Source organism: Acomys minous (genome assembly GCF_964271855.1).
Source record: "Acomys minous genome assembly, chromosome: 15".
Lineage (NCBI taxonomy): Eukaryota > Metazoa > Chordata > Mammalia > Rodentia > Muridae > Acomys > Acomys minous.
The window spans coordinates 26,743,662-26,760,780 of NC_140497.1; the positions used below are offsets into that span (position 1 = coordinate 26,743,662).

Below are 17,119 nucleotides of genomic sequence, written 5' to 3' on the forward strand. Positions count from 1 at the left end.
AGATGGCTCAGAGGTTAAGAGCACTGACTGCTCTTCCAGAGGTCCTGAACCACATGGTGGCTCACAACCATCTATAATGTGATCTAATGTCCTCTTCTGACGTGCTGGAGCCTATGCAGGTGGAGCACTGTATCCATAATAAATAAAATAAATCTAAAAAAAAGGACAAACATAAAAACCCCGCAACCTCAATAATACTAGTGAATCTTCCAGGTAAGTATAGAACAGTGGTTCTCAACCTTCCTAATGCTGCGACCTTTGCATACGGTTCCTCATGCTGTGGTGACCCCAACCATAAGATTATTTTGTTGCTACTTCATAACTATAATTGCCACTGTTATGAATCATAATGTAAAGAGCCGCTATGCAAGTTATCTAATATGTGACCCCAAAAAGAGTCACGACCCACAGGTTGCAAATTACTGGTCTAGGATGATTCTGTGGTGGGAAAGCAACCAGTTCCTCCCAAGCAGACTGAGATTTCCCAAGTGGGGAGTGTTTTTCCCTCTGTGGCAGATGTCCAACCACTGGCTGCCCAACACAGGGACAGTTGTCAACGACAGGCCTGGGGCAGAGATTCCCCACAGAGAGTACAGCTGGGCAGAGAGTCTCGAGTCTGATGACTCAGTCATGGCCACGGGAATGAAATTGGGAGAAGACTGACCTTCTTATAGGACAGCTCAGCCTGCTCAGAGGTGGGGTAGCTGACCCAGCCTTTGAACTTGTCCTTGACCTCCTTAAATAGGCCATCCACGCAATCCTGGAGGAAGTGCCTGTAGTCGGCAGGTTGATCACTACTCAGGTGTCCCAAGGCCTCCAGCGTAAGGGGCTTTAGCTCCTGTTCCGTGTAAGAGTTGCGGCAGCGGCTCATTTCCTCAGGAACCTGGAGAGGGACACACAAGAGGAGAAGGTGATGGGGTCTGCCAGCACATCAGTCGAAGGCAAAGGGCCCACTCAGTGGCCTGACGCAGGCTGGCAGCCGCAGCCGCTCCCGCTCCCGAGAGACAGAGCTAATAAGCAATCACAACATGGCTTATGTGATCAAAGCTGGTTTCTCAGACAATTTTAATTCCAGATAATTTCTTGCTATTGCTCTTTTGTTGTTGTTGGTTTCTCTTGCGTGGTCCAGGCTGACCTGGAACTAGCTCTGTAGACCAGGCTGGCCTCAAACTCTGCTTTTGTTTTTTAAGTAAAAGGCAGACAAATTAAAGAAACATTAACTGCCACATGTATTTAAACACATATAAAAATATCTGTGTGTGTGTGTGTGTTGAGTTGAGTCTGTGTGTAGTTTCAGCCTATATATATTAATAGTCTCCAATTATGGGAAAGACCGTTTGCGCATGGGAACAAGCACTAAGCCGTTGACTTTGTGCCCATCCTTACTATCCCTAGCCCAGGGATTATATACCTGGAAGAGCTTCTTGCACTCAGCAATCATGTGGGCCAGCCCTTGAGTGGCAGCTAGGTTTTCATTCAGATCTTTCTGGTCTGGTTTGCCCAGACTCTGTTTTCTTTGCATTACCCTAGGAAAAAGAAATAAAGGGTTTTGATAAGCAGGTTATATATGGCTCAAAGATACTTTTATTTTGTTCAGTACAGTTTCTCATAGTTTTATTACAAACACGACACAAAATACTAAGTAGGGTGTATTCTGGTTAAATATCCTGGCCATATAAAGACATTCTATTAAGTAGGTCACAGGAGCCTCTGTGTGCTGGGGGCTGAGGCAGCTTCTGAAGGGAGTGAGGTGGAGCTCTCTGGGGTAAGGATTCCAATGCTATCACTATTCTCACTAGCTAAGCAAACCTTAGGTGAGGGAGAAAGCAATTGTTTCCTAGAGGTTTGGTCTTATTCTTATCGGGCCTCTCTTCTGCTTGTCTCCTCTAGTTTTTTTTTTTTTTTATCCCATTAAAGCTGGAATGTCCCGACAACTTTTAACACTAGTTAAAAGGCTATTAAGTATTGTATGTCTTTCAGGCACAATCACTTCAATGTCTCGAGCCGAGAAACGCTTTTCAGGTTCCTAGTTAAACATAGGGTGAGTTGAGTCTAGCTAGTCACCCTTTCTTTCTTCCTGTGGAGGTGGGGTGGTCTTATTACAAACTATTTATGTAAGAAATGCAAGTCAGACATTCTATTTCTTCCTTCCAGAGCTAACTTTCCCCAAAACTTCACTTTATTTTTGAAGTAAAAAACAAAACAAAACAGCCGGGCGGCGGTGGCGCACGCCTTTAATCCCAGCACTCGGGAGGCAGAGGCAGGTGGATCGCTGAGTTCGAGGCCAGCCTGGTCTACAAAGCGAGTCCAGGGCAGCCAAGGCAACACAAAGAAACCCTGTCTTGAAAAACCAAAACCAAACCAAACCAAACCAAACCAAACCAAAACAAAACAAAACAAAATAGACACTACTTGGCAGTTTATTCATCACTTTAGATTGTTATGGCAAAAGAAGATTAGTGGGGGGCACCCAGCCCTATGCCTAGTATACGGCAAGTCCCTGGTGAGTTACCAGCCTCTGTGAGCACCCAGCCTCCTCCACTTTCCCTATGGCTACTCCTGCGTTCTGCACATGTACTCTAGGCAGAAGTGGTTGCCAGGAACTGGCTTAGGCCATATGCTAAGTAGAGCAACTATGAGACTTAACAACGACCTTCCTCCTTTGTTGCCTTGCTTTCAACTACAGGAACAGGCCAGAAATGCATCTTCCCTGATGTGGTGGAGGATCTAAGGCTCTGCGGACTATCCACCCAGGGCTTCAGGCCAGTAGGTCTGCAAGGCTGTTTGCCGGGAGAGTGGAGATGACACAGTTTGATTGGCTTTAAACACTGGCCATGTAGAAGCAGAACTCCACAGTGCTCTCTCTCTCAGGCCCTGGGGCTTAAAAGATAGCTTTTAGAAAGGGACGCTAGGAAAGGGGACAGAGGCACAGGGCTGCTGTGTGAGCTGTGAGTCAATTGCCCTGAGCAGCAAGGGCTCCCAAGAAGTTCACATTTTGGACCAGAGATAATCAGCTGATGATACCACTGTGGGAGGGTTTGGAAACTTTGGGAGGTGGGACTTGGCTGGAATTTCAAAACAGGTCACGGGGGGTGGGACCTTGGGTATCCTGTCTCTTTCTTATAGTTCTCTAGCCCCTCACCAGGCCTTCATGAAGCAAAGGTCCTCTTTTGTTGCCCCATGATGTCCTGCCAAATAAATGGGGCCAACCAAGCACAGGCTGAGTCCTCTGAAACCATGACCAGCATCAACCTTCTCTTCCCTAAGTTGTTTGCGTCCGGCAATCTATCACACTAACATACAGGACCTGACTCTAGGACGAAGCACTTTTGCTCAGTTCAGGTAAAGACTCCAGTAAGAACACAGGGGCACGGCCTTAGAAGGAAGTGAGAGACGCCTTAGAGGAGACAGGCTTTTTGCATTTCATCTGTACCTCGGAGAAGAATTTTCTCTCTTCAGAGTGTTGAGGTGGAAGAGAGAGGGAGCTAAGCACACAGCCAGGTTGGTGGGAGTCATCTGGTTTTCTTTCACAGCTGCTGTGACATCGCTCAAGAAGTAGAGAAGCGTCTGGAGAACCTCCCGGTTCTCGTCAGGCAAGAGCATAACGGCTGCCTTAATAGCTTGGAGGCGCTGGTCCTTGGGCACATCTGTAGGGCACAAGCATCCCCCGCCATCAACTCAGTAAATTTCCACGTCCGTGGCAAGTCCACATCCCAAAGCAAACATCAGCATCAAACACTGAACAAGCACTTGTAGAAAGCACACTGAAGATTAATAAGGGAGAAATTATGGGCTGCTACCGGCGTCACTACCCTCAAGAATTTCCTGGCCTCATGGGGGAGTTAAAATATTTTAAACACCCACAATGCTAACACACTCTTAAATCGACCTCCGAGTTCGGCTCCAGATGATAGGTTCTTACAGTGTGCGGAACTGTTTCTTCTAAGCACTTAACATTTTTTTTCACCATATTAATTATTGAAATCATTCTCCATTTAAGTAGTTTCAATAAAAAAAAAGCTTATGTGAGACACACGCACGACGTTAGGAACAGAGATTGCCCAGCCGACTATAAAAGGTCCAGGGTCTTAGAGACCAATTTTGACCTATTTGTTCATCCTTGAAATGGGAAAGCTTGTGAAAGTATGAAGTTGATATCAATAGACAGACTTTAAACAATAACTTAAAGTTTAGAAAGTATACCAAGAGCCAGGCGGTGGTGGCACATGCCTTTAATACCAGCACTTGGGAGGCAGAGGCAAAAAGATTGCTGTGAGTTCAAGGCTAGCCTGGTCTACAGAGTGAGTCCAGGATAGTCAAGGCTACACAGAGAAACCCTGTCTCGGGTGGGGGATGAATGTATACCAAGAGGTAAATGTCTAAGAATGCACATAAGCCTATAGAATAATTTACACTGCTGTTAAGTCTTTGCCTTCCAGTCTCATTCACCAGGCAAACTTAAAAAAAAAAAAAAAAAAAAAGAAGCATGTGGTGGAAAAATCAAGTCACTTAAATGCAGGGCCATAAGACAAACTGACTAAACAGCTCCATGGTTACAATGCATAACAAATACTTTGGTGGGGGAAAATGTGACCTGTGTTTTCATAAAATATGAAAGGATGAAGCGAATAACGAAGCAGTCCAGACCAGCTCCGTTTCTCATAAAATGAAGCTCAGTGCGTCAGTTCTACAGATTATTTCAGCACCAAGACAAGCTGCTTTTAAATCACACCGCTCTGATGCCACCTGAGCCAAGAAAAACACAAGGCTGCGAAAGCCACAATCCTGATCTCGATCATTTATTTCCACAACTGTTTGCTTTAAGCTGAGCTTAAAAAAAAATGAGGAGGGCACGAGTACTATTTTCCCGGGTATTTCTGGAAGGGACAATGATGAATAACAGAAGAAGAAGAAGAAGAAGAAGAGGAGGAGGAGGAGGAGGAGGAGGAGGAGGAGGAGGAGGAAGAGGAGGAGGAGGAGGAAGAGGAGGAGGAGGAGGAAGAAAAGATTATTTATTCATTTTCCAGTGAGATAAAACAGACACCTGAGAAATTTAAAACTCAACAGCCCTGTGAGAGGTGTAAAGTAAATGAAAGCTCTATAGACAAGGGGGTGGGGGAAGGAAATGAGGGTGGGTGGAGGGGAGAAAGGGAGGTGGGTGGAGGAAGTGATGGAGAGGAAGAGGGAAGGAGTGAGGGAGAAGGGGCAACAGAGGATACGCATAGGACTTTGGTATCCATATTACACTGCTGTAGACAAGAAAGATGATGCTAGACCTGACTGTAAAAATGTACAACCGCTTCAGCGCTTGCAGATGCAACAGGTACATCTATTTTCTCTTTCTTTTTAAGATGAGGTCTCATGGAGCTCAGGTAGCTCTTGATCTCAGGATGTATGTAGTCGAGGGTGAACTTGAACTTCTGAACCTCCCATGAGCTAGAATTAGACATGTTCACCACCACATCAGGTGTATGTAGGGCTGGCGCAAACCCAGTATTTCATACGTGTTATGCAATCACTTGGCCAACGCATTCCCAGGCCGCAAGAATCATTTTTCAAATCATTCGGTAAGTACACATAAACCTATTGCATACACAAACTGATAAAAAAATTTTTTTTCAGAAGAATGACATAAAAAGAGGCTACATGTTTCATTTGGTCCCACAGAACCCAGCATCAATAGTCTTAAGAAGATCCAAGAATGCTTACATTGGTAGATCTGTAGGAAGGTTTCAGAGAGTTTGTTCGTCATAAGGGGCTCAGGAAGATCTCGAAAATATTGCTTTAACATGTCTGCTACATCATAAGCGGACTGGCCTTCATAGTTGACGTAATCTTCAGCGCTTTCATTCATCTGGCGTAGAGCCTGAATCCGGGATTTGACCCCTGACTTCCTGAAGAGCCCAACCTTGTGGGAGAAAAACATTGGGGGTGAGGATGGAAGCAACATTCCCACAAAACTAGGAGTGAAAATATAAAAAAGGCGCATGAAGCTCCGTTCCCATGAGTCCGATCCACAGGCCCCTGTACTCACCTGGTCCAGACAATGGTTACGGAGGTAGCGCATGGCCTGCTGGATGCTCTGCGGCAGGGGCTGCCCTGAGCGCTGTACGTTCACGGCGAGCGGAACCCCAAATACACTCCGGTCCTTGTAGTCTGGAACCTTGATCCTTTTCATGAACTTGGGCACAGCCCTGTTTAAAGAACATGGTGGGGGTCAGGGGGTGTGCGTTTATTTATCTGATTTCACTCACTCTTTTTTGCAAACAGACCCTCATGGGTTTGATCCCTGTGGATATGGGGACTATTTAAAGGAAAGTAAAAATAAAATAAAGCGACCAGTTCAGGTTTGCAGCTGTACTACTAGCCATGTCAAAGGCTGCCCTGGGCCAATAGCTGCTACAATAAATTATGCAAGTCTATAATGGCACACCCCCTAGCCCCCAACTATTGAGAAATGTCCTAGGAATTTGTGTGTGTGTGTGTGTGTGTGTGTGTGTGTGTGTGTGTGTGTGTAAGGACAGTGCTTTTGGTGAAGAAAGCCAGAGCCTCAGGAATACTGGGCAAGTGCCCTACTACTGAGCTAAACCCCTAACATCTCCCCGATTCCTTTGTTTTTGTAAGACATCTTAGTATTAGCCCAGTCTGGTCTAGATACTTGAAGAGTCAGAGCTGTAACACTTGGTCAAATACTCTCATCTGGGGAACTTGAGAGCAAGGGTGGGGGACTGTATGTGGTCCTAGGGGATGCTAATGGACATCCTGAAGTGATGACGGTACAGGAAGGGAGAGGCAAAAAGATGTAGCTGCGCTATTAGGCATTTCTTAATCAAGCTTGAGAAACAAGTTCCCACTTTTCCTAAAAGGGTATGAATCCCTCCTGGGTTCTTGAAGAGATATGATGAACCAATTTGGATAAGATGATCTGGATAACACGGCATAAAAACCAGCAAATACACAATGCTAACTGGCTTGTCACGCTGAGAACTGAGACCAGAGCTCAAATGGGGAACGACTTGAAGTCAAAATAAATTCCCCTGCCGATGACCCCAGAGAACACAGCATCTTCAGGCTTTTATGAGAAAGCGAAAAAGACACAATGGGGGTTTTGTGAGGCTCCTCAAGGCTGCCAGGCATCCTGAAAGCGGGCCCACCCCCAGCCATATACACAACAGCAGGAAACCCATGTCAGGCGTTTAAGGCTGCCAGGGAGACATCTGAGCTCTACAAATGACCCCTCTGAGTGAGACCAGAAAAGGGGAAGGCCATACAGGAAAGGGACTTTGGGCAGAAGTGTCCAAATTCCACAATGCCAGGCTTTTACATTTGGTTTTTGACTCACTGGAAAAACTGACCAGAATTGAAGTAGGAGGGTAGACTTTCGGAGTTTTTGAGGGTTTGGTGAGAAAGGGGTGGGCAAGCCCCTGAAAGGGAGAATCTAAAATATGCAGTTTTAAATAGCAGCAGGGAAAATATTACGCTAAGCACAGAGGCGGACCACAGGGAGCCAACTGCCTTGACTTCTGGGTGCTTGCATGGGATTGCCACTCTGGACGGCTCTAGAAAAGGAAAAACTGGAGAGTGGAGGCCGAATTTGTGTTTCCATACAGTTAAGTGTACGGCACTGCGGTAGAAGCGTGCATAATACTTGCTCTGTTGGGGGGGTGAAGAGCCTGGCCATGGAATGTGGGAAGAACACATTACACTGCCCACTGAGAGTCGGAAGCACTCTGCGATACACAGTCCATACGTATTTCTGTCACTCAGAACAAACAACTTCTGTACTTAGCGAGGCTCATGCAACGGCCTTCGCTAAGGAGGCGCTCTGATGCGGCAGCTACATTCCCTGCACATGGCTGGGAGGGAGGAGCCAGAGACCAGACCAGACTGCTCTAATGAGATGGACGGCACCTCTGTTTTCAGAGATGCCCATGATGCTGCCAAACACAGAGAGATCCCAATCCAGACACAGTTCTTGTCTTTGGACCAAGAGTACAAAATGAGTATGTACATAGATTACGTCACACCCACAACCCATCCAGCCTGACCGTCCGCATCTTACAGTGTACACTCAAGACCAGATCTTCAAAATTGTGATGAGCTCGTTATCTAGTAAATATCAACTTTTAAAATGTATTTGTTGTGGTGGGGCATGGTGGCACATGGCTTTAATCTTAGCACTCAAGAGGTAAAGGAAGGCAGACCTCTGAGTTTGAGATCAGGTTGGTCTACACAGTGAGTTCCAGGAAAGACAGCTACAAAATAGACAGACCTTGTCTCACAATACCAAAAAAAACAAAAGAGAGAGAGAGAGAGAAAAAAAAAACCAAACAAACCAAAACAAACAAAAATAGTGTATGTGAGATATTATAGCTAATTACTTAAATTTATTACTCCCTAAGCATTTTTTCCAGAGAGCGCTGCCCCTCACTCCCCCCCGCCCCCATATAAACAACAAAACAAAAAACTCTCAACTCTTTAGCACAGGTAGATTTTTGAGTCATGCTCCAAATATTCATTCAAAAAATGACTGTGATGGAGTGTGGGCTTAGAATGAGTGAAGGCCCGAGTTCACTTTCCAACACTGCTTTTTTAAAGACGCTTCTAAGAAGCATGCACAAATATGGTCAAGTCACCTTACAACACCTCATCCTTTTTGTTCCTTCCTCCCTTGAACATGACCTGATAATGCCCATGTAACTACCCACTGTGGGGTACCCCTATGTCTGCAAAGAAGTGCTTGCGTTATACGATATGAGAGGCATGCAGTCTTCCATGTAAAGGGCTGAAACCCAACCAACCAGCCCTGCAGTTCCCTGAAAACTTGAGTTTCAGCTGTATTGAAATCATAGCCTCAAGGATGTGCAGACCAGCTGCCTAACAACAACAGATTGGAGACAGTGACAAAGGACAGGACGGTCACATGCTCAGTGCTGGGACAGCCTCAGGGAGCATAATGGCATCACCTGCAGTGATTGGTCAGCACCTGCTTTACTCTTACCAGCTAAATCCATGCTTGTTGGAAGGCGTGTATTTTTCCAGCAGGGCCGTCAGTTTCAGAAGTGAGTATTTCTGCAGTAGGTTCATCTGGGCCACGGACTGGCAGTTAATCTGCAGAGACACAGAGTTCAGGCTCGGCCGGTGAGAGCTCTGAAAGCTGTGCCACCTCAGTCTGTGCCTGCAAGAGAACAGGACGGGAAGAAGAAGTGAGACAGACAGACACTTCCTCACAGGAGACAAAACAGGTCCTAGGCTGCTCACTGGCCTCTCGGGGAACCAAGAGCATCAACATTCCTTTCTCTGTTTTCCCCTATAGTAAAATGAACAGTTCTTCCTACATGACCACAGAGGGTTGGTTGCAGTGCATCCACAGATACGCGGACTCAACATGCTCAGGTCTCTTGCAGAAGATGGACGGTGTCGATGCATATTGGGGACACCCTCCCATTTAGTTTAAATGATCTCTGGGTTGATTGTAAGGGCCTGTGAGTACTTCACTTTTATGCTGTATTATCTAGAGAATACTGGCAAGAAGACAGTTTCTCATCTGTGCCTGGCTTAGTCTGAAAGTTGGAAACTGTTTGGGGGAGAGGGGGCGACTATCCCGTGCACTCTGCCATTTATTTTAACCACTTATAAGTGTACTCCACGGTGGCATATGGTCTGATCCTATTGTGCAAAGGCCACCACCCTCCAGGGTTCTACTGCCTTCATCCTTTTTGACACAGTACAAAAATGCCCCCTTTCTTTTGGATTGCTGGGGTCTCCTGCATGGGCATTGTCCCTAGGGTATGAATGTCAAACTCGATCCCACCAATCCCCACCTTGGCCTGGAGAGAGAAGTTAAGGCCCTTACCTATGGCACCTGGTCAGGGAGGCCCCCACTCCAGAGTCCCTTCTTTCTGGGATGTCAGCGGGTTCTTCGGGCTCATTGAGGGAGTTGCCTGTGCTGTCCAGGTCGCTGGGTGTCCTTCGGTCATGGTCCACATCCAGGTGTATCTGTTTTGGAGATGACGGGCAAGGGGACACAGAGTCCAGGGCGGAGTCCGAGTCCCCCTCGTCTGAAAACTTTTCAGACCACTGGTTGACTATCCGCTGCATCCCCTTCACGTGGTAGAGAATGTGGTCCAGCTCTGGGAAGATGTCCTCGTTCTCCAAGTCAGCCAGGTCCCCCGAGCTGGAGTAGAGGATGGAGCCCGGCACGTTATCATAGATGCTTAGGCGGCTGCTCAGAGAGCTGGAGGAATTGCGTCTCTTCAGTTCCTTAGGACTGTCACTGCTGTTTTCCCTCCGTAGGCTGAGATGGCCAGGGCCATGGAAGCTTCCAGTCCTCCAGTTCACAGAACTGCTCCCGGAGGGACAGAAACTGCCATTGGAGAGGGCCTTGGGGAAGGTGCCGGGCTTGTGATCTTCCGGGATATAGAACACTGTGTCTTCTGGGTAGCTCTCGCGGTTTTTAAAGTTCTGCTCCGTCACGTTGTTAAAGGCGGACTGACTGAAAGGGTCGAAGCCCTCTAGGTACATGCCCACCCGCTTGTTACAGGTGCTGAGGCTCCGTGTCCTGGTGACCGGGCTGGGTGTGCTGACAGCACTGCTGGTCTCTGACTGGCTGCTGCTGCTGCTGGTCTGTGTGGAGTTGGACACGCTCCTTTTTCGTACCATGGGCACGTTGATGTGGTTGCCGTTGAGGGACGAGATCTCGACGCAGTTCAGCTGCTTCAGCTTCTCCTCGTCCATACCCTCCTGCAGGATGGGCGCACTGATGATCAAGCCCAGCTTGGAAGGCGCCTTGTGCTTGCTGTGGTGGGAGCCCTTGAGCTTCAAGCTCTCCATCCTCTTTAGCAGGCTTCGTGTCTTAGACTTGGTGTTTTTCTCGTGGCCTTTCATACCAAAGCTGAAGCTGGACAGTTCCTTGGGAGAAGGCAGACTGGAGAAAGAGTCATCGTTGCCGACGAAGTGGCCAGAGGAGCAGACGCTGATGACAGAATTAGTTCGGGGTGTCGCGGCATCATCACCACCGCGGGGCACGTGGGTGGGGACGCTGCTGCTGGTGCTGCTGAGGCTCCGGACAGAGGACACCTCCTGGCGCTCGCTGAGGTCTGTCAGCATGCTTTCGTGGCTCGTGGCACTCTGCAAGTGAGAGTCGTCTGGGGACCCAGGGATTGGATCCTGCTTGGGAGAAAAGACATCAAACTCTTCAAGCCTGGACCACCGCTTGCTTTCCCTCTGGAAAGTCCATTTGCCGCTTATCGCACAAGGCTCATCTTCATCTGAATCCTCACTCTGCAAAAACAAAAGGAGGCCATTTATGTCCCGGGCCAAACAGGAAGCAGAGGGCAAGACACAGCTCAGAGGATACTCCCATCGTCTGTGACTTACTCCTTGCATACTGTTTTTAAGTAACAAAGAAGGATTTAAAGATCTTATTATTACTTTATTTTATTTAGAGAATGTGTTTGCATGTATGTGTGTATGTATGCACATATATGAATGTGGATGGGTGTTTGCACCATGTTCAAAAGTCTACCTTTCAGAATGAGTGTCCTCCTTCAGCCTGGAGGTCCTGGGTATAGAGATCGGTTGTCATGAACCTTAATAGCCCACTGTCATTTCACCAGCCCGACTATGAAGACTCGAACAGGAAGTCTGACCAAGTGTTGCCAGTTAAAGAAGTTATTTTATTGAAACTCTGGGTCTTTAGGCTGTTTGTTAATCGCTCACAAAGGGGACCTCTGAGATCGGTGAAAATTCCAAGCATGCAAAACATTCTGAACTGCAGTCAGCAGTGGTGGTGGTGGGACTCCCTCTGGACGGTCTCCCGCTTAACTGCCTGTTGACAGAGTGTGTTTATGTTCTCTCATGCAACCTACAAAAGGGCTGTTTCCCAACAGTTTAGTAGAACGGCAGCTGAAGGCCGCCCCCAAGAAGAACGGAGACCAGATATGGTGAGCCATTGCAGGGCACCCCGGCCCTGTGGCGCCTCTTACTGGTACTTCCGCCTTACTCCCTGACCACAGTTCACACCACGAGGGTCCTGGGCAGTTTCAATGTCAGACACACTCCAGGCACTTCAAGATTGCCCAGCGAGTGCCACCGGCATGGGGCATTTGTAAACACAAGGGCAGATGATAGTGCTTGACTCACAGGCAGGAATAGGGACCCTCCCATCAGACTACTGTCTTTCCGAGGGGAAACCAGAAGATACTAATTAGTATGCTAGCTATCCTTGCCACGGGCGAGGAGAATATCAAGACCCAGTTTGCTAAGACACTGGGTAGGATGCCCAGCTCCGTGGGTGCTGAGGAAGAAGTGTGGACAGGAAATGGAGCACACTCCATCAATGGTGGTATGTAATGAGAGTGGGTTTTTTTTATGGGTAGGAACTGTGCTCCTCCCTGTCCCTGCCTCGAATCTCCTACTATTCGACAGCATCCCCGCCCCAAGTCAGTCTCTGCCTTCATCTGGACAGCTTTGAGATGGAGTTACTGTTCCATCCCAGAAGCAGGTTTTTAATCACATGGCCTCTTCAGGTCCAGAGCAACAGACAACACAATCCATTGCTGACTACAGATATGGGTTGTAACATTTAGGAGGGACAAAGGGGACCTTTTATGGTGCATGTAGTCCTGTTCGGGTTGTTGCCCCCAACCCTGTTGTGGAATTTGGGTACTCACTCGCTTCCTGTGAGGGCTGATCTCAAGCTTCATCACCGCGCACTTGTTTAAAGTATTTAGTCGCCTAAGGAGCAGAGAAAGGGCATTAGGAAAGAAAGGAAACCACTAATGCGCAGGCAAGTATTTCTTCTAAACAACTGACACATGTACTGAGCGTCTCTGAACTCCGCTCTAGTTTAGGCAAGTATGGTAAACTTCCGGCATAAGCGAGTGAGTGATTTACTCCCAGTAGGACAGTGCACGCCTTGAACCTCAGTGCCTGGGGAGGCAGAGGTAAGGCGATCTCTGTGAGTTTGAGGCTAGCCTGATCTATGGAGTGAGTTCTAGTCTCAGAAAAATGCGAATAACTGAAAAGGTGCCTATCTATTTCGTGTACTGTTGGTTTAGATTCCACATGTTATTTTTTTTTTTTCTTTAGCAGACAGCATACTATAGCTGCAAGGGCAGTGTCAATGTCTGCTTCAGGGGAGACATGGGCAGCAGAAAGGAACCTAGGAAGGCTGCTGGCAAAATGTCCAGTGTACCTCACTTCACATCAAATAAGAATCAGAAAGGACAGCGGGCCTCAGTACTTTCCAATTCAACAAAGAACCATCTCAGAACGTACTTTTTACAACTTAAGTTTGTTATACGGAGACGAACTTCCAGCCCTCTTTAGTACTCAAAGCTTTATATTTATACCATTTCTTCTCAGGAGAGAGAGAGAGTGTCTGCCGACAATAACAGCACAAGCGATTATTTTAACAATCTGGACACTGCAACCTCAGGTACCAAAATCCCACTGAGTTCTGACAGACACCCAGAGTCAAACTACAGCTTTGTATGGTTTGCAACCAGAAATCAACCAACCAACCAACCAACAAATCAGTCAACATCATTAAAAATAAAACACTTAAAGAAAAGTCACAGGGGGTGGGCGTGGGGGTACACAGTGTGAGTGATGGTTCTCCAGGCCTCAGCTCTTCCTATCATCTTCCAGATGACCATCACTACCTTCTAAAGGTGTCTGCTTGTTGCCTCATACGACTCACGCATCTTCCCATCAGTCTCGTATCGCTTTCTAAAGTTGCAACCTTATTTTTTTCATGGAATAGGAGCGTATAATGCCCTCCACTTCAAACTGATCCTGCACCCTCCTCGGGCTTTATCTCCCCCCTCCTGCTCTATCCCCCCCCCTCCTGCTCTGGGAACTTGTCTGACAACTTGGATGCACCAGGATGGTGCATCGTGATAAGCCTGCCTTTGATTCTACAGACCATGGGGAAGCCTGTTTGGAGAATAAACAGAGATAAAGCAGAGCGCCAATGCTCAGAAAACCTCTCTGGATGGGGAGGGAACAAGAGCAGAGAAGCTGAGTGACACTGCAGCTTCAGAGGGGGTGTAGGGTCCCTCTGTAAGAGGCCTCAGTTAAATGGCACACCCACTATGTGTCAGTCCCCCCCCCCCCTCTTTTTTTTCAAGGCTTTAAGAATGAGGAATGGTTTGGAGTTAGTTTTAGGTCTGGGTCTCGTTAATCAAACCTGTAATCGAATCCCCACTTGACTCCATTTGGGCTTTAATGGTTGAGTGGTGTTTATAACCAAATTTACTAGGCATGGCAGCCTGAGGGGGAGGGTGTGGAGGAGATGGGGCAATCTCGCAAACTCCAGATTTGAGCCAAACTAAAAGGGAGACCCAGGGGGTTGCTTTTATAAAAAAGTCAACGTTATCTCTTTTTGTTGGTAGCACCAAACTAATGGCACTGCAATCTTGAAAGGCCGAAGCCACTGTCAGCGTTTCTGTGGTTTTCCTTTATTCCTCCTCACCTGCCTGCACCCACCAGGGTCTCCAACGAATGCACAGTAGTACGACCTGCATACTCACAGAGGGGCGACACGGACATAAGGTAGCAGCCCAAGCAGAGGACAAATTCATCTGTCTCATAGAAGAGAACAGACAGATTGCCACCAGAAGCTGGTCAGGGACAGTGAGTCCCAAATAGACAGGTAGCAAATGCAGCACAGAGAGACTTCTAGAAGGACTTGACACAGTGGGGTGGCTATGGATAACATTAATCTTATATTTTAAAACAGCTACCCTGGATATCCTCAAGACAAGAAATGATGATAAAAGTCCAAGGTGGTGGATATGTTAATCCCCATGATTTGGTCCTACACCTTACATGCAAGTATTGAAACATTGCATGCTACCACATAGGTACATACAGTTATGTCATGTCAACTAAGACTTAATAGTCTAGCTAGGTAAATGCTACTGCTTCTGGGTGAGGAGGCACTGTGCTGGGCACAGCTAATGTACTCGCTCATCTGTAGTACTCTGACAACCTTCTGCCACAGATATTATAATTTATTTTTATTTTATAAGGAACGAAACAGGGATTTAGAGAGCTCAGGAATCTTGACCAAGGACCCAGAATTAAAACATGGTGACTATGGTGCTCAAACACAGCAACTGCCAGTTGGTTCTGAAACAAGTATTAATGATAGTTAAAAAAAAAAAGTCATAGGGGAGGGGAGTAAGGGGAAAATGGGAGGAAGGGAAGAAAGGGAGGATACAAGGGATGGGATAACAATCGGGATGTAATGTGAATAAATTAATAAAATATATTTTAAAAAAAGAAGAAGAGGCAAAGAAGATCTGAAGTACTATCATTCCAGTAAGTGGTTGAAATCTTGTTATCAATAATCATCTGTAGCCTTGGGCATCCATACCCCAGCCACCACCCAGGGCCCAGCTCCACAGGAATGTGCAGGTCTTATCTGTCGGGTAACTTGGGCCTGTTCTCAAGACAGAGGGAGCCAAGGGTGGACTATCAAAGGTTCAAGAGCTTTGCTGCATGGAGCTGTAGGTATGCAGATAAAAGGAGAGCAGGTAGAGATCTGGGCCTCCTCACATTTAAAATAAAAGAAGGAGGGATTTAAAAAAAAAAAAAAAAGGACCTGACACAAATTCTTCCAATTCCTGTAGATCTCCCTGGCATCCATACAAAATATGTTTAAATTACTCGTTGCTGGGTGTGTCCTCCTAGCACCTGGGAGGCTAAGGCAGGAGGACTGTTGATTTAAAAAAAAAAATTAAATAATTTATTCAGATTACATCTCAATTGTTATCCCCTCACTTGTATCTTCCTGTTCTCCAGTTTGGGCTACATAGCAAACTCCTACTCCAAGCCGTCACCCCGCCCCCTGTCCCCCTCCCTCCTCCCCCCATTACATGCTTCCTTTTAAACTGAATGGCGTGGGTTTGGCATGTTCAGGGTGGTTCTGGGACAAAGTACATCCTGAAAATGACAGTGGCAGACAACATAGTTATCTTTTTATCTGACAATTACTTGCTGACCTTCCCAATTCTTTCATGGGTTGACAGATGGAGTCAGTTTTAACTCTAAAGGTGAACGGCACAATTAGGAATGCTCTTGATGCCACTGAAAAACGACATTTCACAAGAGGCACCCCAGTGATGCTTACAGCTTACATGATCAGCATGTGCTTTTAGACTAGTCTTAGGTAGAGCGTTCCCACAATCATAGCTTCCTCGGTGGTTTAGGTTATTAGCGAAGACACCAAGACTGGGGGAAAAAGACAATCTCTTCAAGGGAACAACTAACTCTTTAGAAATATTGGGTAGCCAATATTGGTCTCATAACTGCAACTTTTGGTTATTACTAAACTTAAAATTTATAAAGTACAATTGTTCTAACGTCATCCCATCCCTGCCTTTATGTTAAGAGTCTTCTGCCCTCAGTAAAAAAATATTAAAAGAAATTGGCTGCTTTACTTCCCCTTGGTGGGGAGGCCTGGTGGCACTCAGAGGAAAGGGAAGCAGGCTATCTGGATGAGACCTGATAGGCTGTGAGCATATGGTGGGGGGAGGAGGTCCCCTTCTGTCACAGACCTAGGGGAGAGGAATAAGAAGAAAGATGAAGGGAGGGGGGAATGAGAGGATACAAGTGAGGGGATAACAATTGAGATGTAATCTGAATAAATTACCTAAATTAAAAAAAAAAAGAAACAAATCAGCTGCTTTTATTTAAAAACAAAACAAAACAGTTGTATGACTTATACATATAGGAATGTGAACATCTTTTCTTTCTTTTTTTTTTCTCTCTCTCTCTCTTTTGAGACAGGGTTTCTCTGTATAGCCTTGGATGTCCTGGACTTGCTTTGTAGACCAGGCTGGCCTCGAACTTACAGAGATCCACCTGCCTCTGCCTCCTGAGTGCTGGGTTACAGGCGTGCGCCACCACACCCAGCCTGGAATGAGACTATTTTCTACTCCAGTAGAAAGCTAGTGTGGCTGCATAAAGCGTGTGGTCCACTTCACGGGAGCATGCCTGATGGGAGGGATCAGGAGCCCATAACTCAACCCCTTAACTGTCTAAGCAGGGGAAGATGGATGGCCACAAACCGTCTGTCTCACCAGCCAAGAGGAGAAGTCTGAAAACA

At 46.7% G+C, this 17,119-nt stretch overlaps 1 protein-coding gene across 5 annotated transcripts in view; it reads right to left on the minus strand.

Moving 5' to 3' along the window:
• DLC1 (DLC1 Rho GTPase activating protein) overlaps window positions 1-17,119 on the minus strand; it is a 370,802-nt gene that overhangs the window by 5,594 nt on the left and 348,089 nt on the right. For all 5 annotated transcript variants that reach the window (XM_084758087.1, XM_084758086.1, XM_084758088.1 and 2 more), the window contains 8 exons: window positions 12,675-12,738; window positions 9,857-11,283; window positions 9,002-9,178; window positions 6,035-6,194; window positions 5,710-5,908; window positions 3,434-3,647; window positions 1,412-1,526; window positions 665-883 (listed from right to left, as the gene is read on the minus strand). In XM_084758087.1, the coding sequence (XP_084614213.1) occupies window positions 665-883; window positions 1,412-1,526; window positions 3,434-3,647; window positions 5,710-5,908; window positions 6,035-6,194; window positions 9,002-9,178; window positions 9,857-11,283; window positions 12,675-12,738 (2,575 nt within the window). The remainder of the gene's footprint in view (window positions 1-664; window positions 884-1,411; window positions 1,527-3,433; window positions 3,648-5,709; window positions 5,909-6,034; window positions 6,195-9,001; window positions 9,179-9,856; window positions 11,284-12,674; window positions 12,739-17,119) is intronic.